At 44.1% G+C, this 23,450-nt stretch overlaps 1 protein-coding gene across 1 annotated transcript; it reads left to right on the top strand.

The window, feature by feature from the left end:
* Positions 1-1,888: 1,888 nt before the first annotated feature.
* On the top strand, positions 1,889-23,225 carry LOC148687179 (uncharacterized). Its single transcript, XM_088664278.1, has 7 exons — positions 1,889-2,743; positions 2,777-3,499; positions 9,006-9,132; positions 9,950-10,053; positions 10,159-10,285; positions 11,781-11,870; positions 21,390-23,225. The coding sequence occupies exons 1-7, from the start codon at positions 1,889-1,891 to the stop codon at positions 21,986-21,988; spliced, it is 2,625 nt and encodes an 874-aa protein (XP_088520404.1). The 3' UTR covers positions 21,989-23,225.
* Positions 23,226-23,450: the final 225 nt, after the last annotated feature.

Consider the following 23,450-nt stretch of genomic DNA (forward strand, 5'->3'; position numbering starts at 1 on the left):
TGAAATCATTCAGAAGATTAAAAATCCAGGGCAGTTAAGTAAGAGAGGAAACATTTCTACATGTCTGGATAGGCTTGCCTAAACAAAAATGTTTTAAGTGGGTGCTGAAAAGAGTACAGTAAAGATGCCTGCTTGATGTCAATAGGCAGGCAGTTCCAAAGTTTAGATCAGGCATCCCCAAACTGCGGCCCTCCAGATGTTTTGGCCTACAACTCCCATGATCCCTAGCTAACAGTACCAGTGGACGGGGAAGATGGGAATTGTAGTCCCAAACATCTGGAGGGCCGAAGTCTGGGGATGCCTGGTTTAGATGTTGCCACACACTGCATCAATTTAGCCTCTCTTTTTGATCACCCCATTTAAATTGTTCTATGTATATTTTTGGGAGGGGCCATTGGTCAGTCTCACCCAGGGGTGCAGTTGTCTGGGGTTGCAAGGGGTGAGTGGGTGGTAGTAAGGTCCCTAAGACAGCATCCTAGGAACCCCAGCACCCCAAAAGTGACTTCTGCCTCACCACTGCAAAGTGCTGGTGCTATTTGCCTTCTTAATAGCCAAATAGGTGCTTCTACGCAGCTTCAGGCAGCTTTGCAATGATCATCACTGAGGGAAATGCAAAACATGCTCTGGAGCTTCATTAACTACAAACCCTGAAATTTGGGGGCCCCTCCAAACTGGTGCCAAAGTTTTGCAATCCTGACTTGCCCCTCGGTCATAGTAATACATCAAACTGGGATCCCTAAAACAGGCATAGGCAAACTCAGCCCTCCAGATGTTTTGGGACTCCAATTCCCATCATCCCTGACCACTGGTTCTGCTAGCTAGGGATCACGGGAGTTGTAGACCAAAAACATCTGGAGGGCCGAGTTTCCCTATGCCTGCCCTAGAATTTGCAATTGAATAGTTTCAAGTATGGAGTTGCTGTATTTCCAAAGTCCTTTTCATTGATATTTTTCTTAGAGATAAAAGCCTTCTGTCATCTAACTAACACAGGCATCTGGGAGGGGCTTCACACATTTGCCAGAATGACATAGTCCCCTGTGTGATCCATGTTTTATGTGTCAATGGCCTTTCAGGTGATCTCCTGGACATGGGGAACGTACCTGTCTTATATTTTTGCACGTGCTTAAACCCATGTCTGGAACTCCAAGCATTGATTAAACTTCTGTTCCAACAAATGCTGGGCACAGGAATTCATGGGAGCCAAACGCATAACAAAATGTTCAATGCATACGAGGTTATCCATACAAATTACTGAGAGGCAGTATTGCTGAGAGGCCCGTATCCTTTGGGATGCTTATTCGTTAACTCTTGCACCACCCGCTTTCCTGGAAGCACCAAGCTGCCAAGCTGTAAGGAAGTCTCAAACTGCTGTTGAGAGCCTCCAATAATATTAAATATATTTTAAATATATAAATTAAGTATAAATATAAATAAAAACTTTTGAATATTTTCCGGGACTATAAGCACTTGGTGAAAGCTATAGGGGTGGGGTTGTCACTCACAGTCATTATGAATAAGCAGCAAAAAAAAAGAGTCTTTGGGAATTTAAAAAACAGGTTTTTTATGTCATAAACCTTTATCAGCCAGTGCCTGCTTCATATTTATATGTCTCTGTGGGAATATATAAATACATTATAGTTTGAAAAGCTGATTTCGCAACTGACATTTATAAACAGATTCTGACTTGGGAAATAAGGAGCCTCCGACAATTTTATCCTTGGATGAACAGTGCACATTAAAGCTCATACAAATTCCCTTCCCTTAGATTTTAATGGGTGCTTCTATTGAAAAGCAGTGATTGATTTATTCTTTTTCTCTTTCTCCCCGCCCCCCCCCAAAAAAAAATTAGACTCGGCTGGATTGATTCACAGTGACTACCTCTTACGCAATGGGCAACCTGCAGAATAAGATGGAGAGGACAATCGAAAGGAACTGCTTGGGACCACAGCTCAGCATACAAGAGGCATGGAGCGGTTCCCAAAACCCTACTGAAGAATCTCCACTGGAGTCTTCCCAAGAGGATCTTTCTGAGTCGGAGGATGAGAATTTCATTCTGGCACTGGAGAGCAGTGTGGAGGAAGAGAAGGAATCTTCCGGTTTCAACACGCTGAACTTGCCACTTCCAGCACAAGCTGCAGCCCATCGTGGCAAAGTTCCCCTGAGCAGCACCCCAGGCGTGGTCCCAGAGCTGCATAGAAGCAGATGCCCCCTAAGACAGTCCTCCTCCACATCCCTTGAGCCAGAGGATGCCACCGCTATGGAGCCACCAGCAAAAAGGCAGAGGATCTCTTCCGTGTGGAGATACTTCACGACAATAAGCAAATTTGTGGTCCAGTGCCGTCTCTGCCATGGGGCGGTTCGCCTCGGGAGGCCTGACGGTTGCCAGCTGGTGGGAACCACTGCAATGCACAGTCACATGATGAGAAAGCACAGAGATGTCCTTGATAAGGCGTCAGGAAGTGGCAAGACTGCATCTTCCAGGCCTCGCACCCGGTCTGTCTCAGGGACTTTAGGATTGACGCCCGCTCTGAACAAGTCAGGCACTTCTAGATTGCAATCCACTTCGCTGGCTTGTGTAGCATGCCAGCCGAGGGGATTCACTTTGCTAGAGAGCACCAGCAGTCAAGATTTTGAGTCAAGGGATGGCAACACCGTGCTGGTACAGGAGGACCGTGCAGAGGAAAGGGCACTACCAGTACTCAAGGAAGGAGGAGCCTCTGGCTTCAAAAGGCCCCACTCCCTAGTCAACTCCTCCACCTGCTCTGGATCCTTTGAGCCCAAGGTTGCCACCAACATGGAGCCACCAGCCCATCATGGGAAAACGTCCTTTGTGCGGAAGCTCTTCACCAAGGATTCCAATAGCAAATCTGTGGTCCATCGCAATCTGTGCCATCAAACTGTTAGTCTTGGGAAGCCCAGCGGTTGCCAGCAGGTGGGAACCACCACCGCGATGCACAGTCACCTCATGAAATGCCACAAAGATGTGGCTGACGAGGCCAAAAGAAGCAGCAATACAACACACTCCTTCCCTCCTAGGCAGAAAAGAAAGGCAAATGACAGTCCCTGTGGAGGAAAGATGGAAGAGCAAGACTCTGTGGCAACTGACACAGGGGAAAAAGCAAGGGTAACTCCTCACACCATCCAGGTGAGGGGCAGTGTGACATCCTCAAACAGAACCGCACAGGAGATCCTGGGTGAGGAGGACGTCCTCAGCTCAGACGCTCGGCGCCAACGTTTCAGGCATTTCCGCTACCAGGAGGCCGAGGGACCCCGAGAGCTTTGCAGCCAACTCCACCGCCTTTGCCAACAGTGGCTGGAGCCGAAGAGGCACACCAAGGCTCAGATGCTGGACCTGGTGATCCTGGAGCAGTTCCTGGCTGTCCTCCCCCCGGAGATGGAGAGCTGGGTCAGGGAATGTGGAGTGGAGACCAGTTCCCAGGCAGTGGCCCTGGCCGAAGGCTTTCTCATGAGCCAAGCGGAAGACCAGAAGGAGGCTGAGGTGAGAGACTGTTTTGCTCTGGTAATTCCAAGGCCCCAATCCTTTAGTTGTATTTGGATTCACTGATCAATCTTCCAGCTGATAAATTACCAGATCCTCTCAGGTGCTAGGATTAGCAGATGGGGGGCCCTCTTGGTAGTTCCTCCACCCTCAGAGGTTTGGTGGGAGGCAGAAGGCCTTCTCTGTGGTGGCCCCTAAGCTGTGGCATTCCTTCCCCATAGAGGTACATCGGGTTACCTGCACTATACAGCTTCCAGCGAATGCTGGTGATGCTCATTTTTTACCCTAGCTTTTGAGGTGTATGCTTTTGGGGCTCACCTTACTTTTATGAATCCAAGTTTTGAATTGTTTTTAGTATAACCACTGAGCCTAGGGCTTGCTGATCAGAAGGTCGGCGGTTCGAATCCCTGTGACGGGGTGAGCTCCCGTTGCTTGGTCCCAGCTTCTGCCAACCTAGCAGTTCGAAAGCACGTCAAAATCATAGAATCATAGAATCATAGAGTTGGAAGAGACCACAAGGGCCATCCAGTCCAACCCCCTGCCAAGCAGGAAACACCATCAAAGCATTCCTGACAGATGGCTGTCAAGCCTCTGCTTAAAGACCTCCAAAGAAGGAGACTCCACCACACTCCTTGGCAGCAAATTCCACTGCCGAACAGCTCTTACTGTCAGGAAGTTCTTCCTAATGTTTAGGTGGAATCTTCTTTCTTGAAGTTTGAATCCATTGCTCCGTGTCCGCTTCTCTGGAGCAGCAGAAAACAAGCTTTCTCCCTCCTCTATATGACATCCTTTTATATATTTGAACATGGTTATCATATCACCCCTTAACCTTATCTTCTCCAGGCTAAACATACCCAGCTCCCTAAGCCGTTCCTCATAAGGCATCGTTTCCAGGCCTTTGACCATTTTGGTTGCCCTCTTCTGGACACGTTCCAGCTTATCAGTATCCTTCTTGAACTGTGGTGCCCAGAACTGGACACAGTACTCCAGGTGAGGTCTGACCAGAGCAGAATACAGTGGTACTATTACTTCCCTTGATCTAGATGCTATACTCCTATTGATGCAGCCCAGAATTGCATTGGCTTTTTTAGCTGCTGCATCACACTGCTGACTCATGTCAAGTTTGTGGTCTACCAAGACTCCTAGATCCTTTTCACATGTACTGCTCTCAAGCCAGGTGTCTCCCATCCTGTATTTGTGCCTTTCATTTTTTTTGCCCAAGTGTAGTACTTTACATTTCTCCTTGTTAAAATTCATCTTGTTTGCTTTGGCCCAGTTGTCTAATCTGTTAAGGTCATTCTGAAGTGTGATCCTGTCCTCTGGGGTGTTAGCCACCCCTCCCAATTTGGTGTCATCTGCAAACTTGCTCAGGATGCCCTCAAGCCCATCATCCAAGTCATTTATAAAGATGTTGAACAAGACTGGGCCCAAGACAGAACCCTGTGGCACCCCACTAGTCACTACTCTCCAGGATGAGGAGGAGCCATTGATGAGCACCCTTTGGGTTCGGTCAGTAAGCCAGTTACAAATCCACTGAATGGTAGCATTGTCTAGCCCACATTTTACCAGCTTCTTTACAAGAATATCATGGGGCACCTTGTCAAAGGCCTTGCTGAAATCAAGATAGGCTACATCCACAGCGTTCCCTTCATCTACCAGGCTTGTAATTCTGTCAAAAAATGAAATCAGATTAGTCTGACATGACTTATTTTTCAGGAACCCATGCTGACTTTTAGTGATCACAGAGTTTCTTTCTAGGTGCTCACAGACTGTTTGCTTAATGATCTGCTCTAGAATCTTTCCTGGTATTGATGTCAGGCTGACTGGGCGGTAATTGTTTGGGTCCTCTCTTTTCCCCTTTTTGAAAATAGGGACAACATTTGCCCTCCTCCAGTCTGCTGGAACTTCGCCTGTTCTCCAGGAATTTTCAAAGATTATTGCCAGTGGTTCTGAAATCACCTCTGCCAGTTCTTTTAATACTCTTGGATGTAGTTCATCTGGCCCTGGAGACTTGAATACATCTAAACTAGCCAAGTATTCTTGTACTACCTCCTTACTTATTCTGGGCTGTGTTTCCCCTGCTGAATCATCTGCTCCATATTCTTCAGGTTGGGCGTTGTTTTCTTTCTTGGAGAAGACTGAGGCAAAGAAGGCATTGAGGAGTTCTGCCCTTTCTCTGTCCCCTGTTTGCATTTCACCATCTTCTCCTCTGAGTGACCCCACTGTTTCCTTGTTTTTCCTTTTGCTACGGACATACCCATAAAAGCCCTTTTTGTTGCTTTTAACCTCTCTAGCGAGCCTGAGTTCATTCTGTGCTTTAGCTTTTCTGACTTTGTCTCTACACGTGCTGGCTATATGTTTGAATTCCTCTCTGGAGATTTCCCCCCTTTTCCATTTTTTGTACATATCCCTTTTAAATCTTAACTCAGTCAAAAGTTCTTTAGATAGCCAGCCTGGCTTCTTTAGGCACCTTCCATGTTTCCGTCTCATTGGTATTGCCTGAAGTTGTGCTTTTAATATCTCCCTTTTAACAAACTCCCAACCATCATGAACTCCCTTCCCTTTTAGTATTACTGTCCATGGGATTTCACCCAGCGTTTCCCTAAGTTTTCTGAAGTTGGCTTTCTTAAAGTCTAGAATTTGGACCTTAGTATGCTTGGTTGCTCCTTTCCGCTGGATAATAAACTCCAGAAGAGCATGGTCACTCCCACCTAATGATCCTGCCACTTCTACCCCACTAACCAAGTCATCACTATTGGTTAGGACCAGATCTAAAATGGCTGATCCTCTTGTTGCTTCTCCCACTTTCTGGACAATGAAGTTGTCTGCAAGGCCAGTGAGGAATCTGTTCGACCTTATGCTCTTGGCTGAGTTTGACATCCAACAAATATCAGGATAGTTGAAATCCCCCATTACTACTATCTCACTTCCTTTGGAATGCTTGGCCATCTGTTCCAGGAAGGCATCATCTGTGTCCTCAGTTTGGCTTGGGGATCTATAGTAAACTCCCACAATGAGATCACTGTTGTTTTTCTCTCCCTTAATTTTGACCCAGATACTCTCAATTTGGCTTTGAAGTTTTAAATCCTGGATCTCTTCACAGGTATACATATCCCTAACATATAAAGCTACTCCTCCTCCTTTCCTGTTTGGTCTATTTCTCTTAAATAGATTGTATCCCTCTATTACTACATTCCAGTCATGAGACTCATCCCACCAGGTTTCAGTGATGCCTATTATGTCATATTTAGTTTGCTGTACCAAGAGCTCAAGTTCATCTTGTTTATTTCCCATGCTCTGTGCATTAGTATACAGACATTGAAGACCGTTGATCATTCCCCCATGTCTCTTATTTAAGGATATTTTCGTCCCACCACTAGGTCTGCATGCTGCTTGCTCCATTTGGTCCTTGACATTTGGATGATCACCTTCAGCATTTGATAGACTCCTACCTTCAGGACCACTGTCTCCCTCCCCCACATAAGTCAGTTTAAAGCCCTCCTGATGAGGTTTTTGAGTTTTGTGGCAAAAACATTCCTCTCAACTTTTGTGAGGTGCAGTCCATCACTTGCCAGAAGTCCATCTTCAAGAAACTGCAGACCGTGATCTAGGAATCCAAACCGTTCCTGTTTGCACCATTTGCGAAGCCAGTTGTTCACTTCCCCTATTTTTCCCTCTCTCCCTGGGCCATGTCGTTCAACTGGGAGGACAGAAGAGATGACAATTTGTGCATCTAATTGCTTCAACTTCCTGCCCAGAGCCTCATAATCATTTTTGATCTTCTGTAAGCTATGGCTTGCAGTGTCATTGGTTCCCACATGCACCAAAAGGAAGGGGTATTTGTCGGTGGGTTTTATGATTCCTTGCAGCCGTTCTGTTACATCTTTGATCTTGGCCCCAGGTAGACAGCACACCTCTCGAGACATCTTGTCAGGCCCACAGATCACTGCTTCTGTACCCCTCAGTAGGGAATCCCCTATCACCACTACACGCCTCTTCATAGGCTTGGTTGGGATTCTTCCATGTGCTGTCCCTTCCAAGGTTACCTGCATATTCCCGGAGGACTGACTTTGCTGCTCGTCTTCATATTCCTCATCAACTGTGATGAGGGAGAGATCCTCAGGTGGAGTCTGTTCCTCGTCTTCCATCAGCACTTCAAAACGGTTGTGTAATTCTAAGCACTCAGAGCGATCCCTGGGCCTTCTACTTCTATGAGTCACGTTCCTCCATACATCTGGCTGCTGTGTTGGGGAACTGACCTCCTCCTCAGGGAGATCCCCTGTCTCCTCCTTGGTGCAGACAGTGTGCTCTGCTGCATCCAAGAAAAGCTCCAGCTCCTTAATTCTCTGGAGCGTAGATACACGCCCCTGAAGCTGCTGCACCTTCTCTTCCAGAAGGGCAACCTTGTTTTCTAGTAGGGCAACCAACTTGCAATTGTTGCACGTGTAGCTACCCACATCCTTTGGCAAGAAAACAAACATTGCACAGGAATTGCAGGTGACAACGGTTGTTCCCTCCACCTCCATCTTGAAAACCTTGAAGTCAAGGGGGAAAGAGGAAGAGGCCTAGGTCCCCCCTAACAAACGTGTCAGACTTGCTGCCCTAGATCAAAAAGATGGGTCAAACTGCGGCGCGCGCCGCTGCACTCCAAGCTCTGACTAGCTCCGCCCACAGCTAATCACCTGAACTTCCTGACTCACACTTCTAGGTGAAAGGTCACAGCCAGAAACAAACAAGGTCACAGCCAGAAACAAACACCCACACAAGCCTGAACAGTCACCCAAATCCAAGAGGCAGCAGCCCTTCTGCTCCTTCCTCAGTCGCTGCACTCCAAGCTCTGCAAGTAGATAAATAGGAACCGCTACAGCGGGATGGTAAACGGCGTTTCCGTGTGCTGCTCTGGTTCGCCAGAAGCGGCTTTGTCATGCTGGCCACATGACCTGGATTCTATACGCCGGCTCCCTCGGCCAATAATGCGAGATGAGCGTGCAACCCCAGAGTCGGTCACGACTGGACCTAATGGTCAGGGGTCCCTTTACCTTTACCTTTTTATTAATGCTGCTACCTACTCTGGGACCTTAGAGTGAAAGGGAGGGTAAATAATTATTAATTAATTATTAATATTGGCCCAGATATGATGTACATTGAAAAGTTAAGGCGGGGGGGGGGAGACAATACCCAAATATAAGCCGCTCCCTTCCTCGCTTTCTCCCTTCCTGGCCTTGGGGGAGAAGACGGCGGACTACATTTGGGACAGGCACTGCAATGCTGCACTCCTGGCTGCATACCCGATACTTTCTTGTAAGGTGGCGAATATAAGTTGCACTTTAACTTTTCAAGATCGCAATTGGGGGGGGAGTGTGGCTTATATACGGGCCAATACGGGAATAGTAACTTAATACTTGAACATTTACTCATCTTCTGTTATTTAATGGCACCCCTGGCCTTTGCCTGACCTGTTTCCTCTCTCCCCCCCCCCACTACCTTGCATGGGCTCCTATCTCAGGTGCAGGAGATGTCATCCAAAGCAACCTCACGTTTCATGAAGGCAGAGAACATCCTGCAGGATGCCACCGAGAGGCCACTGTTCAGGGAGATCAAGCAGGAGGCTGACATGGACACCACCTCTCTGGGTGAGGACCATAAAGGAGCAGGTTTCAGCATGGTCTCTCCTTCTCTTGAATATGCCTGGATCCTGTGGGTTGCATTAATGTATCCTCTCAGGAATCCTTGTTGGGTGGAGACACCTCTCTTTGTAGTCCACCTCATTTAAAGATCAGCTTTGTTTCAGTGGGTTCAGACTGCATAGAAATACAAACCATCCATATATATTTGCATGCAGAGAAAGATGAGGGACAAAGAAAGCTGCCTTATTCTGAATGAAACCAACCACAATTACTAGTAGTGACTCTCCAGGGATTCAGGCAAGGAGTCTTATTTATCCTAGAGATGCTGGGGAGATGCTTTTCCACCAAGTTATGGCCTTTCCACCTCATGGATTTCCACTCAGGTGGCCTCCCTATTGATATTATTAATTTTGCGCACGTGGAAGCTGCTGGATGAACAAAACTCACCCTTGTATTGAACTAAAAATTATCCAGTCCTAAAATGTAGTTCAGAAGCTTTGCTCACAGAATATAACTTCAGACAACTTAAAGAACAGAAGTTGCATTTACTTAGCGTCATAACTCTTACACTGCTCATAGCATAAAGCATAATAACTTAGTTCACAAATACTGTGTATTCCAAGTTAAAATCAGAGCTCTCTTCTCCATTGCAGCCTCTTTTAGCCTCAGGCTATATTGCTGGAGATGGAGAATAACACACCCATTCTCTTCAGCAGCTTAGAACAAAGAGACACCACACCCAACATGGATGCCTACTAGATTAGCATTTGGGCTAAATTACAGAGCCTAAAATGCCTCCCCGTTTTCTTCGTCTTCCCAATAGGATGTCAAACAACTTTTGGAGACAGCGAGATGACCCCAGAGGTTCCTTCTAGACCTCCTCCTCTTTGTGCCGGACTGGAAATGGCTTCTGCCCAATTGGAACAGGTACGGGGTGGGTGGAATCGTTGGGGAAGTGGGCAGGGGACCCCCCGGGTTCCTTTTTCAGACCCCGCAAGAGGTGTGGGATTTGATGGGACATCCCTCTTTTAGGTTCCCATGTCCCTTGAGGAGGTGGCAGTTCGTTTCAAAGAGGACGAATGGGCTTTGCTGGATCCGGGCCAGAGAGTGCTGCACAAAGAAGTCATGGAGGAGAATTATGAGAATCTGGTATCTTTAGGTAAGGCTTCTTCTTGCTTTTGCCTGATAGATCCCGAGAGGAGGAATAGTTGCTGCTCTTTTATGCGGCAGTGCATTGTGGGAAACGACACAGCGTGTGACAGTAGCTGACAAGGGCCTTTAGTGTGGCAGGCTCCACCCTGCAGAACTCCCTGCCTGAGGAGGTTCGGCAGGAGCCATCCCTGCCTTCTTTCAGATGTCTCTTAAAAACTGTACCTTTTAGTCACATATTTACAATATGGATCCCCCCCCCTTTCAGCCAGCTAGTATCTGTTGCTGTTTTATTGGTGTTTGTAAACACGTTTTACAGATATTTATTTTTTATTATTTTAAAGTTTATTTATTCTTTTCAAATTTATACATTTCTTTAATTTCACAATCATTTTAACATTTCAAAGTTTGACTCCATTCCCCCTCTTTCTGCGGTTCCTTAAATTTATTTTTTAATATCTTCTGCATATCCAAATTCATTTAATTTGCTCATTTAATTACCTACTTTAAATATAAACTGGTATGAAACTGCAGGTTATTACAGTAACCCTGCTGGTGTTTTTATCTGTTTGCAATTTATCTGTAAATATTCAATAAGGCGTTTCCATTCTTTTAGAAAAAGTTTATCTTGATTTCCTAAATAAATTAATTCATCATAAATAAATTTCAATACAATTTAGGTAGTTCTGTCCCTGTAACTCCCAAAAGAAAAGCTTCTGGTTTTGTTTTTTTTACAAAGGTTATTTTGAACATCCTTTTCAATTCATTATATATCATATCCCATTAAGCTTACTGGCTTACCATTTTACAGATATTTATTCTGATTTAATTGAATTTATGCCACAAGCCTCCTTGATATATGCTGTGAAAGTGCAGGTCAAGGGGATTCAAATAAATAAGCTCTGGCCCCATCCTGTTGGGCAAAATACGCACCAACCGAGTGGCAACAGCGGCAGGGTTGACGAAATAACAAAGTCGTCTTCAGTATCTTTGCTTGCTTTTATTTACAATTATATACAACACACTCCTCTACTCCTTTCCTCTCATTTCACAATACATCACCACCACCACACCCATGAACCATTTGCTTAAATACAGAATTCAAAATAGTCAATTACCCAATCACATTACAGTAAGCAAACTCTACCTTCAATTATTCAAATTAGCAAAAGCTCACAGGTGTGTTAACATTCAGATCAAGGTTGCAAACACACATCTCTGTGTAGCACCATTGACCACATCAGTCTTAAAGGAAAAACCTAACACATCCATGCTATACTTTTAAGGCAGCATTATACCATTACCCAGGCCTATGCCTATTAAATAATCTATGACCGGCAAAAGTGTGTGGAGCAGGACTATTATTATGATCATAATTAGGTGTCTGTCAGTATGCTTTTTGTCATTGATGCTGTGCAATGTGTTTTAATGTTGTACTCCACCCTGATAAAGGGGAGTATATAAATTGAATAAATAAAAATATCTTATTTCTTTCAAAAAAAAAGGACTACCAATTTCCAGATCTGGCATCACATCGCAGAAAGAATGGGAAAATGCATTCATTGAGGGCTCGGAAGAACAAGAGACATTAGCAGGTAGGTGCTTAATTGAGATGGGACTCCCTGCATTTTTGGCCTAGCAAGCCATGCAGATACCTGGCAGACATTTTTATTTCTGTGAGACCAGACTTTCACGCCCTCCTTAATTAAACTGGTGGGCACCAGAGGGAGACAGGACCTTTTTAGTGGTGTCTCCTGCGCTCTGGAATTTACTTCTGAAAGAAACAGCAGGGGCTCCCCTCAGTTTAAAAAACATCTTTATAAAAACTTACCTGTTTTCTCTTACCTGTAACTGAATGCTGCAGACGTAGCTCTCTACCCTGGCCTTGAGACCTGAGACATGTTTTGAGAGCCCGCCCCTTCCCTGGGACTATAATATTTTCTAAAATCCTTTTTAAAATTACGAATTTTGGATTTTTGTAAACCACCCCAGGACTTCCTGGTGGAGGGTGCGTAATAGATTTACTAATGCTAATAATTTATGCTACTTGTTTCACACACAAAAATATTTGGTGCTTGGTTATAGAAAAACCTCAAAGCAAGGCACATGTTGTATCATCAAACTACAGCTATTCCCCTGCAGGATTTGGGTTGTGCTTCGCCCAGTTAAAACAGAAAACAAGGGTAAATTCAAAAGATTAAAAATAGTAATAAACTACAAGCACATCAGTATTCTAGATATCTAGGTAGACTGGTCTGAGCAAAAATGTTTTAAGCAGGTGCCAAAAAGGCGCTCTGGAGTTCGGGCGGCGATCTGCGCTCTGGTAACCTTTGAGGCAGATTGAACGCCGGCAAAGCTAAACGGGGGCTAGGCGTAAGTCTCCCGACCTCAGGGGGGAATCCTGAGGGCAATAGCCCAAGGCTGCGTCAAAGAGGAGCCCCGAAAATACTCCGGCTTTTAACCCCGAAAGGTTGAAGGTAAGGGGAAGCAGGGAACTCCGACGCTAAAGGGCAACAATCCTTTGTCTGCGGAAAACGCCCGAAGAGCCCGACTAAAGAACGCCAAGCTCTCCCGAGCTTTTTATTCAACAATAGCAAATTTAAGTCCCCCTCTCTGGGAAAAGGACAAAGGAAACCTGAACGCTAATTGTGAGACGCGAGAGGGGGAAGAGACTTAAAAGTGTTTTAAACTAAACAAGTGCAACTGAGACGCGCGAGGGGGGCCGTAACCAAGCACAGCGTCTGAATGTCCAAATAACATACAGAGACGTTTTTTTCCGTATATACTGAAAATAAGACTTGGAAAGATTCGAGAATTTAACCAAGAACGAGTGAAGGAAAGGGAGGTGAGAGTCTACATACAGAACGGGACGAACGACGATACGTTCCGAGAGGTTTTTACAGTATCCCCCTCATCGAGCTCAAAGACTGAAATTTAGTATCGCCGAAACAACAACTTAGTATCGTTGAAAACAACAACTACTGAAGTAATAACAACGGCAATTGAGAAATTAAGAGACTGAGAACTAATTAAGAGTGTTTGGGAAGGGATAAGAAAGAAAGAAAAGAGAGGAGGTACCTTTAAGAGCTGCAAACACCGCTGGCGCCACCGGAATTAGTGGCACTACGAGGAAGGAAGAGAAGAGGAGGCGAGAGCAGTGTGCAAAGAGAGACCTCCCGCAACAGCGACACCAGTGGTGAGCAGGTAAACGACACCCAAACCAAACTCAAAACTAATAAAAAACAAAAAAAAGACTGTTAACCCCTGCTGGGAAAATAAAATAACAACCATCCAAGGGGTGAAATATTAACTCAGCACAACACGCCTGGAGCAGGACAACTACATTATTAAAACAAGAATGGTTAGAAAATATAATATGGACTGTTAGAGACTAACTCAAAGGGAATTCCCAGATGTAAAAACTGCCTAACCAACCCTTTGAAGTAAAACCCCCCAAAAATTGAAAATTGAAATAAAGGAAAGACACAAAGAGAGAGATAAAGCTCAAGATCAGATGGGCTCAAAGAAGCATCAAACAATACCGTGTTTCTCATATTATAAGACACGTCTTATATTTATTTTTTCCTCAAAAAAACACACTATGGCTTATTTTCAAGGGATGTCTTATTTTTTTCCTCCTCCTCCTGCCGCGGCCGGCATTGCTGCTGCGCCTATCACTATGTCTTATTTTCGGGGTATGGCTTATATTCCTTGAATGCTTAAAAATCCTGCTATGGCTTATTTTATGGGTATGTCTTAAAATATGAGAAACAGGGTAAGTGGACTTGGTTCTGCACAAAACCAACTGCGTAGAACATCAATCGCGGAGGGAGAAACCAACTCAGATATGAAAGAGCTAATAGCATTGATGGAAAGAATGGAAAAGAACCTAGGTGACAAGATAGCAAGTCTAGATGGGAATATAAAAATAATGGATGGGAAAATGGAAATGATGGGATCTAAAATTGAGAAAAACTCAAATTTAATTATAGAACTTACAGAACAAGTTAATCAACAAACTAAAAAGTATAAGGAGCTAGAGACATCATTCCAAGAAATCCAAACTAAATCACAGAAACAGGATGAGATAGTGAAAAAAGTTCAACAGGAACAAAGAGAGCTGAAAAGGCTTCAGGAAAAACACAAAGAAGAAGTAAGTGAATTAAAGAAAATTCAAGAAGGAATTTATGATTCCATGGCAGTGCTGGAAATGAAGCAAAAAGAGATGATTCTCCGCGTGAAAGGAGTGAAAGAATCACAGGATGAGGAAATAGCAACCAAATTGACTAAAGAGCTGGCAGCCTGGTTGGGGGTGGAGGAGGATGACCTGACTCTCGACATTGACAAAATATATAGGATAAGACCAAACAAAAACAAGACTAGAAGTGGTCCGGGAGATTGCCTGCTATTTCTGAACTCAAGATTGCTGAGGGACAAACTTTTACAAAAAAGCAGAACTGAGCCACTAATTATAGAAGGAAGGGGGGTTGAGATAATGAAAGAGACTCCGGTCCGCATATTGAAAAAGAGGGACAATTACAAATTCTTAACGACGGCATTGAGGAATAATAACATATTGTTTAAATGGGAACTCCCGGAGGGACTTTCGTTTACTTACAAAGAGAGGAGACGTTACTTTAAATCAGTAGACGATACGAAGAGCTTTTGGAGGAAGTATTGTGAAGAACTAGGCGGAGAAAAATTTTTAGAGTAAGAACTGTAGTGGTTTTTGAAATTAATAGATGATTAGTACGAACTAGTATAATTTCAGGGGGAATAGATCAGCCTACCCTTTATTTTTGATTTCCGTATTTTATTTTATAGTTGAAGCTTTTGTTTATTGTTTCTTCTCCGTTTCTTGGGTAACGTTAATTTGTCTAGTATTTTTTATTATCATTATTTTCTGTGTAGATCCAACTAGAGGGGGGGGGGAACCCTTTGCCCTTGACCTTTCTGACGTGCCTCTTGAATCCCAAGGTGAGAATTAAGGTGTGAAAGCGCAAACTAATTTATGTTAATATAGTAATAAAGGTTCTGTAAAAGATGAAATGTGTATCGTGGAATGTGAACGGAATGAATGGGAAATTTAAAAGAAACAAAATAGAATATTTACTGAAGAAGAAAAAATGTGATATAGTGTGTTTGCAAGAAACACACATTTGTAAGAACCATGTGAGAGTGTTAAAGAACAGTAGGCTGGGAGTAGATTTTGTGACAGCAGGAAAGGAGAAGAAAAGGGGGGTGGTGTTATATATTAACCCAACATTAAAACCCCAGTTGCTATTTAGTGATGAAGAAGGGAGAGTGATAGGAGTGGAGATATGTTCTAAGGTCGGGAAGGTGATTGTAATAGGGATTTACGCCCCAAACACCAGAAAAGATGAGTTTTTTAAAAGTGTAGAGGAGAGGTTATGGAACTATATGGGGGAAAATATGATACTGATGGGGGATATGAACGGAGTTATTTCCACGGAAATGGATAGAACACCCAAAGAAAGGTCCAGTAACTCAGGTAAATTACCCCTCTCTTTTTTTCAACTAATCGAGAATTTTGAGCTGTATGATGCTTGGAGAACTAAAAACCCCACGGTAAAAGATATCACACATTACTCCGAAGCCAATAGGTCAGGGGGAAGGATAGATTCAATTTGGCTAACGAAAAAGTTAATGCTGAAGTTAGATAAAGCAGAAATACAGAACAGATCGATATCAGATCACAACCCGGTATTGATTCAATTGAAGTTTAGGAATAACATGAGTGGAAGGTGGAGATTAAATGACGAGATCTGGAGGGACGAACTAAGAGTTAAGAAAGCCAAAGATACCCTGAAAGAATACTTTGAAATAAATGAAAGACAGGACACAGACAAAAGAACAATCTGGGAGGCAAGTAAAGCCTATATGAGAGGGTTCAGTATTCAACAAATGACTAAGATAAAAAAAGAGAAAGAGAAAAATATAATGGAAATGAATAAACAAATTAGGGATAAAGAAAAAGATTTAACGAAAGATCCCAAAAACGAGGAATTAAGACAACATGTGAAAAGATTACAAAACCACCTCTCAGAAATAGTAAACAGGGAAGTTCGAAATAAAATACTTTGGACGAAACAGAGATATTTTGAATCCGCTAATAAACCCGGAAAAATGCTAGCTTGGTTACTAAAGGAAAAACAGAATGATAGAATAATAAATAAAATAATGGAAGAAGATCTAGAAATTACGGACCCACAACAAATTAAGGAAAGATTTATAAATTATTATAAAACACTTTACAAGGAGGAAGGGAAAGACGAGAAAGCAATACAGAATTATTTGGCCCGAAATAAATTACCAGAAATTAATGAGGAAGAATTTCAACTTTTAAATGCTGAAATTCAGGAGGAGGAAATCAGAAATATGATTAAGAAATTGAAAGAAGGGAAATCGCCAGGCCCTGACGGAATCTCCGTCAAGTACTATAAGATATTAGAAGAAGTGGTAACACCGAGATTAAAGGAAATAATGAATGGAGTTTTGGAGAAAGGCGTATTACCAAAGTCCTGGCAAGAAGCATTAATAACGTTGATTCCCAAAGGAGACTCAAATGTGAAATTAATTAAGAACTTTAGACCAATATCTTTATTAAATATTGATTACAAGATATTTACCGGAATATTAGCAAATCGACTAAAGAGTGTATTAATTAGGATAATTGGAAAAGATCAAGCGGGTTTCCTTCCCGAGAGACAAATTAAGGATAACATCAGGGTAATTATTGATTTAATGGAATATTTAGATTTTAAACCAAGCATGGCGACAGCAATGCTGTTAGTTGACGCGGAGAAAGCCTTTGACCGTGTGTCTTGGGATTTTATGATAAACACCTGTGAAAATCTAAAACTGGGGCAAAGGTTCTTAAGGGGAATCAAAGCAATTTATAGTGAACAAAGAGCAAGGTTAATTATAAATAATGAACTCACCGAAGAATTTAGCATAGAGAGGGGTACAAGACAGGGCTGCCCCCTGTCCCCCCTGTTATTCATCACAACCCTGGAGACTTTACTGATAGCAATTAGGGGAAACAAAGCGATTAAAGGAATAAAATTAGGAGCCTACTGTTTTAAAACTAAAGCGTTCGCTGACGATCTAATCATTATGACCGAAAATCCGGAGGAAGGAATTGTAACAGGAATGATTGAGATGGGGAAGTTTGGGGAAGTATCAGGATTTAGGTTAAACAAAGACAAATCGAAAATGCTAACGAAAAATATGAGAGTAAAGGATCAAGAGAGTTTGGAAAAAATAACAGGGATTAAAATTGAGAAAAAAGTCAACTACCTAGGGATTCAGATAACTAACAAGAACACAAATTTATTGAAGGATAATTACATCGAGAAATGGAAAGAAGTAAAGAAAAAATTGGTAAAATGGAAGTGTATGAACCTATCCATTTGGGGTAGGGTATCTATGATTAAGATGGTGATTCTCCCCCAAATTCTGTTCCTGTTTCAAAACATTCCCATATTAATTGGAACCAAATATCTAAAAGAGTGGCAAAAAGACTTGACGGACTTCATTTGGCAGGGAAGAAAGGCAAGGATGAAGGCAGAGATATTAACGAACCCCAGAAAGATCGGGGGATTTGCCCTACCAGACTTGAAAAAATACTTTGAGGCAGCCTGCTGGACCTGGATAAAAGATTGGTTAACGTTAAAAAAATCGGATATTCTGGAACTAGAGGGGGTAAACAAGATCTTTGGGTGGCATGGTTACTTGTTTTATGAAAAAGGAAAGAAAAACAAAGAATTTCAAAGTCACATCTTAAGGAGGGCCCTATGGGAGGTCTGGGAAAGAACTAAAGATAAAATCATAGATAGGACTCCCTGGTGGGCATCACCGGTGGAAGCTAATCCTATATAATAATGTCCAAGATGTCCCTGCGTCCAGTTGTCCCGTGTGTCCCTGAGGTACTGCGCATGTACCCCTGAGACACAGGGATTGGACAGCAGAGACTGCCCGCGCGCACTCTCCCCCCCCTCTGCCTCCTCCAACCGCCGCTCCCGCCGGACACCGCCTCACTGCAGGGCACGTCAGGGAAGCGAGGGTGGAGGCCGGCGAAGGCCTCCTCACAACCCTCCCTGGCCCGTGAGGAGCGGCGGTTGGAGGAGGCGGGGGGGAGAGTGCGCGCGTCCTTCCTGTCGGCGGCTGGGGGAGAGGAAGGAAGGAGAAAGCGCTCCTCCGTTCCTGTCCCCCTGCCGCCGACAGCAAGGACGGGTCCCAGGGATGTCTGCTTCCTGTCGGCGGCTGCGGGAGAGGAACGGAGGAGGAGAAAGCAGCGCTTTCTCCTCCTCCGTTCCTGTCACCCTGCCGCCGACAGCAAGGACAGGTCCCAGGGTTCGGAGAAGCGCTGCGCAAGCGCTTCTCCGAACCCTGGGAGGTCTCCTTGCTGACGGCGGCTGCGGGAGAGGAACGGAGGAGGAGAAAGCAGCGCTTTCTCCTCCTCCGTTCCTGTCCCCTGCCGCCGACAGCAATGACAGGTCCCAGGGTTCGGAGAAGCGCTGCGCAAGCGCTTCTCCGAACCCTGGGAGGAGGTCTTGCTGTCGGCAGCTGCGGGAGAGGAACGGAGGAGGAGAAAGCAGCGCTTTCTCCTCCTCCGTTCCTGTCCCCCTGCCGCCGACAGCAATGACAGGTCCCAGGGTTCGGAGAAGCTCTGCGCAAGCGCTTCTCCGAACCCTGGGAGGTCTCCTTGCTGTCGGCGGCTGCGGGAGAGGAACGGAGGAGGAGAAAGCAGCGCTTTCTCCTCCTCCGTTCCTGTCCCCTTGCCGCCGACAGCAATGACAGGTCCCAGGGTTCGGAGAAGCGCTGCGCAAGCGCTTCTCCGAACCCTGGGAGGTCTCCTTGCTGTCGGCGGCTGCGGGAGAGGAACGGAGGAGGAGAAAGCAGCGCTTTCTCCTCCTCCGTTCCTGTCCCCTTGCTGCCGACAGCAATGACAGGTCCCAGGGTTCGGAGAAGCTCTGCGCAAGCGCTTCTCCGAACCCTGGGAGGTCTCCTTGCTGTCGGCGGCTGCGGGAGAGGAACGGAGGAGGAGAAAGCAGCGCTTTCTCCTCCTCCGTTCCTGTCCCCTTGCCGCCGACAGCAATGACAGGTCCCAGGGTTCGGAGAAGCGCTGCGCAAGCGCTTCTCCGAACCCTGGGAGGTCTCCTTGCTGTCGGCGGCTGCGGGAGAGGAACGGAGGAGGAGAAAGCAGCGCTTTCTCCTCCTCCGTTCCTGTCCCCTTGCCGCCGACAGCAATGACAGGTCCCAGGGTTCGGAGAAGCGCTGCGCAAGCGCTTCTCCGAACCCTGGGAGGTCTCCTTGCTGACGGCGGCTGCGGGAGAGGAACGGAGGAGGAGAAAGCAGCGCTTTCTCCTCCTCCGTTCCTGTCCCCTTGCTGCCGACAGCAATGACAGGTCCCAGGGTTCGGAGAAGCGCTGCGCAAGCGCTTCTCCGAACCCCAGGATTCTAGCGCCCGTTATTAAACGGGCTGAAAACCACTAGTGCCACATTAAGATGCTATAAGAAAGAGGTCTGGCCTACGTATAGAGAAATTACCGAAAAGGACAACGATAGTATTAAACTTAAAGAATATGATGATCTTAAGAACAGAGGAATATCCTGGCTAGAATACTATCAATTAAAAGCTACATTTGAAAGAGATATAAAGGAAAGAGGATTTGGAGAAACAAAAACGAGATTTGAATCAGAAATCATCAACAGCAAGGGAAAAACCCTCTCGAAAATGTACAAACTTTTAAATGAGCAGGACTGGGAACAAGAAAGTAAGAACAAATACATGGAAAAATGGGGAAAAGATCTAGGTTATCAGATTGAATACAAAAAATGGAAAGATTTCTGGGATAAACAAATTAATTTCACAGCCTGCTATGCTTTAAAAGAGAATTTTATGAAAGTGCATTATAGGTGGTACTTAACGCCTGAAAAAATAGCCAAAATAAATAAGAATAGTAATGACAAATGCTGGAGGTGTGGGCAAACTACCGGAACGTTATACCACATGTGGTGGTCATGCCCCAAAATTAAAATATTTTGGGAAATGATACACAGGGAAGTTCAAGAATTAATCAAAGCTCCGTTTAGTAAGAAAGCAGAAGCCTATTTATTGGGAATTCTTAATAATGAAATACCTTCAGATAAGATCAATATATATCTTTATGCAGCAACAGCAGCAAGGATGATCATTGCTAAATCATGGAAAGAACCTAAGATACCTACGAGAGGAGAATGGATTGACAAACTTTGCGAATATTTAGAACTAGCAAAATTAACTGATCTGATTCGTAACAAACCTAGACACAAAATTAAGGAACAGTGGGAGTGCTTAAATGATTATTTAAACAAAATAGGATTGGGCAACAGAACATGGCTATGCTTAGAATAACTGTGTATGAATTTGAAGACTTCAGTTTTGCTAACAGAAGTTAGTGTATTGTACTAAGAGGACAAGACATAGAAGTATAGAAGATTGAAATTCTGTGCAAAGTGCGGTGGAAGTTATAGTAGATGTGGTGTAACTAAGTGCTTAAGATATGACTGTTGAATCAGTCAACTGGGGCTTGCCTCCTTCTTTTCTTAGTCTGTTTTTCCCCCTTTTTTTCCTTTCTCCTTTTTTTCTTTTTTCTTTTTTCTCTTTTAATCGTTGATTTTATTTATGTCTAAGATAATTCTCAGCCGTTTTTTCTCTTTCTCCATTGCTCCTCTCCTTTCTGACGCAACTGTAAGCAATAGTTTTTTTTTGGGATTTTAACTTTAGGTAAATGTTAATAGGAGAAATAAAGATATAGATTTGTTTGTATTATGTAACCGAAAAAAAATAAATAAAAAAAATAAAAAATAAAATATCAATTTCCAACAAATGCGGAACATATATAATGTGGCGTGTGTAACAGTTGTTATTGTTGTTTAGTCGTGTCCGACTCTTTGTGTAACAGTATCAGTTACTATTTCCTTTTCACCATCAGAGGCTGTTTAATGTATTTGAAAGGATTTGCATCCCCACTCAATATTTTCTACTTTCTTTGATTCATTGAGTTTCCTTCCTAATTTGAGGATCTGTTCCTCCTTGATTCTTTCAGGTGATGGGGGTGAAAGGGATGGAGAAAACTTTCCTCAAAGCAAGACAACTGAACAAAAGCAGAAGTGGAGGAAGAAACGCTTGGCTTCGGTGGGGGCTGGCTTCCATGAAGTTCCAATACTAGCAGAACATCGTGCAGGCAAGAAAAGGAATATTGAGAATGGAGAGAGACTGTTGATGTGCTCAGAGTGTGGAAAGGGTTTCATTGGCTGGATGAACCTTACTAAACATCAGAGAATCCACATGGGAGAAAAGCCACATGAATATTCAGAGAACAGGAAGCAATTCTCTCACAGTTCAGACCTTAGTGCACACCAGAGAGTCCATGTTGGCGAAAAGCGCTATAAATGCTCAGAGTGTGGAAAGAGCTTTGTTCAGAGCACGTACCTGAGAGTGCACGAAAGAATCCACAGAGGGGAAAAGCCGTACAAATGCTTCGAGTGTGGAAAGAGCTTCAGCTGGAGTGGAAACCTGAACAGGCACCACAGAATCCACACAGGGGAGAAGCCGTATCAATGTTCCCAGTGTGAGAAGAGTTTCCGCCATGGATCAAGTCTTAAACTTCACCAGAGAATTCACGCAGAGGAACGCACTTTATAAACATCGAGGTTTTGGTGGAATACACATGTTAATTCACATTACAAAATTTGCACATGGGAGAAACTCAATGGCTAAAAGCAGGCATAGGCAAACTTGGCTTGGCTCTCCAGCTGTTTGGGGACTACAGTTCCCATCATCCCTGACCACTGGTCCTGTTAACTAGGGATGATGGGAGTTGTAGTCCCAAAACATCTGGAGGGCCGAGTTTGCCTATGTCTGGCTAAGAGCCATGAATCACATTCAAGAATCCCCACAGGAAATGAGTTTGGGATCAGCATCCTTCAGAGCAGACTGCTTTAGGTTGTAGCAAAGAATGCCAGGAGAGTGTGGATATGATGGTATCCCTTCGGGAGAAAGCACATGAATAATTACAGCAACCTTCAAAATCTGGTGCCCTCCAAATATTTTGGACTCCAATTCTCATCGGCCACATGCATCACAGCCACTGGGTTCCCCCAAAGAACTTGGGTGGTGGTCTGTTTTTTTTTAGCAAAAACCCACCTTCGCACCAAAATACAGAACAACCACACAGGATTTGCACCAGCCTGGGGCTATTGGGAGTTGTACTGCAGCATCTCGTGGCTTCGATGTTTTTGAATATCATTTATCACTGTCCCATTGTATATGAAAGGAAGTATTGGGCATCACTTTGATTGACTTGTTTATTTCTAGCGTCACATTCCCCCCCCCCCCCAATTATGACTTACTGGCATTGCATTGTACCGGTAGTAGGATGTGAGGTCTTCTATCATTCCTGTGGCTCCTGGGCTGCCTCATGTGTAGCAGTGCAGAAAGGCAAGCGTGCTAAACCACAAATGCAATGCAATGAGCTATTTCTGCTTAGTTTTGTACACAGCACACACATTTTGATAAATAACAACCTTTTGCATTGCCTTGGCTACATTTGAGAATATGTCTTAGAGATGCCACTTTTGTGTGGATGCCTTTTGGACTGGATCTGAGCACATCAAAGAAGAGTTTCACTTAAACGTGTTGTGAATTTAAACAGAAAAATCCGGGAGGGAAAGACGGGACTCCACAGTGCCATCTGGTGTCATAGTGTTGTGTTGCATATAAAATGCTTTTTCTTTACCAGCCCGGCCAAATCCTTAATGTGATGAGCACTATGTATATAATGTGCTGTGTGTATTCTTATTTTGTTACTATTTGTATTTTTGTTACTATTTGTATTCGTTGTATAAGGCTATTTTTTCTCTTTTAAATCTGCAAATAAAGGTTTTTTAAAATGAAACAAAATTTGGGGGAAATTGTGTGACCAGAGGCCTGGCTTTCTTTTTCTTTTAGCTAGTGATTGAAACTCCACAATTTAAAGCCTTTGAAAAGCACAGCAGCTGGAGACAGCCGTAGTTCTGAATCCCAGTTTCTGGGATTCATGGGTGGAGAGAGTTGTTCTTGCATCCAGGTCCTGCGTTTGGGCTTCCCATTAAAGGGATACCTTACC

Source organism: Zootoca vivipara, chromosome 2, assembly GCF_965207765.1.
Source record: "Zootoca vivipara chromosome 2, rZooViv2.hap1.1, whole genome shotgun sequence".
NCBI lineage: Eukaryota > Metazoa > Chordata > Lepidosauria > Squamata > Lacertidae > Zootoca > Zootoca vivipara.

Excerpts from the sequence above, each read along its gene's own strand:
- LOC148687179 (XM_088664278.1), top strand. The coding sequence starts at position 1,889 with ATGGGCAACCTGCAGAATAAGATGGAGAGGACAATCGAAAGGAACTGC. Across the intron at positions 2,744-2,776 it reads TCAAAAGGCCCCACTCCCTA|CCCAAGGTTGCCACCAACAT; the intron begins GTCAACTCCTCC and ends GGATCCTTTGAG. Across the intron at positions 9,133-9,949 it reads CATGGACACCACCTCTCTGG|GATGTCAAACAACTTTTGGA; the intron begins GTGAGGACCATA and ends TCTTCCCAATAG.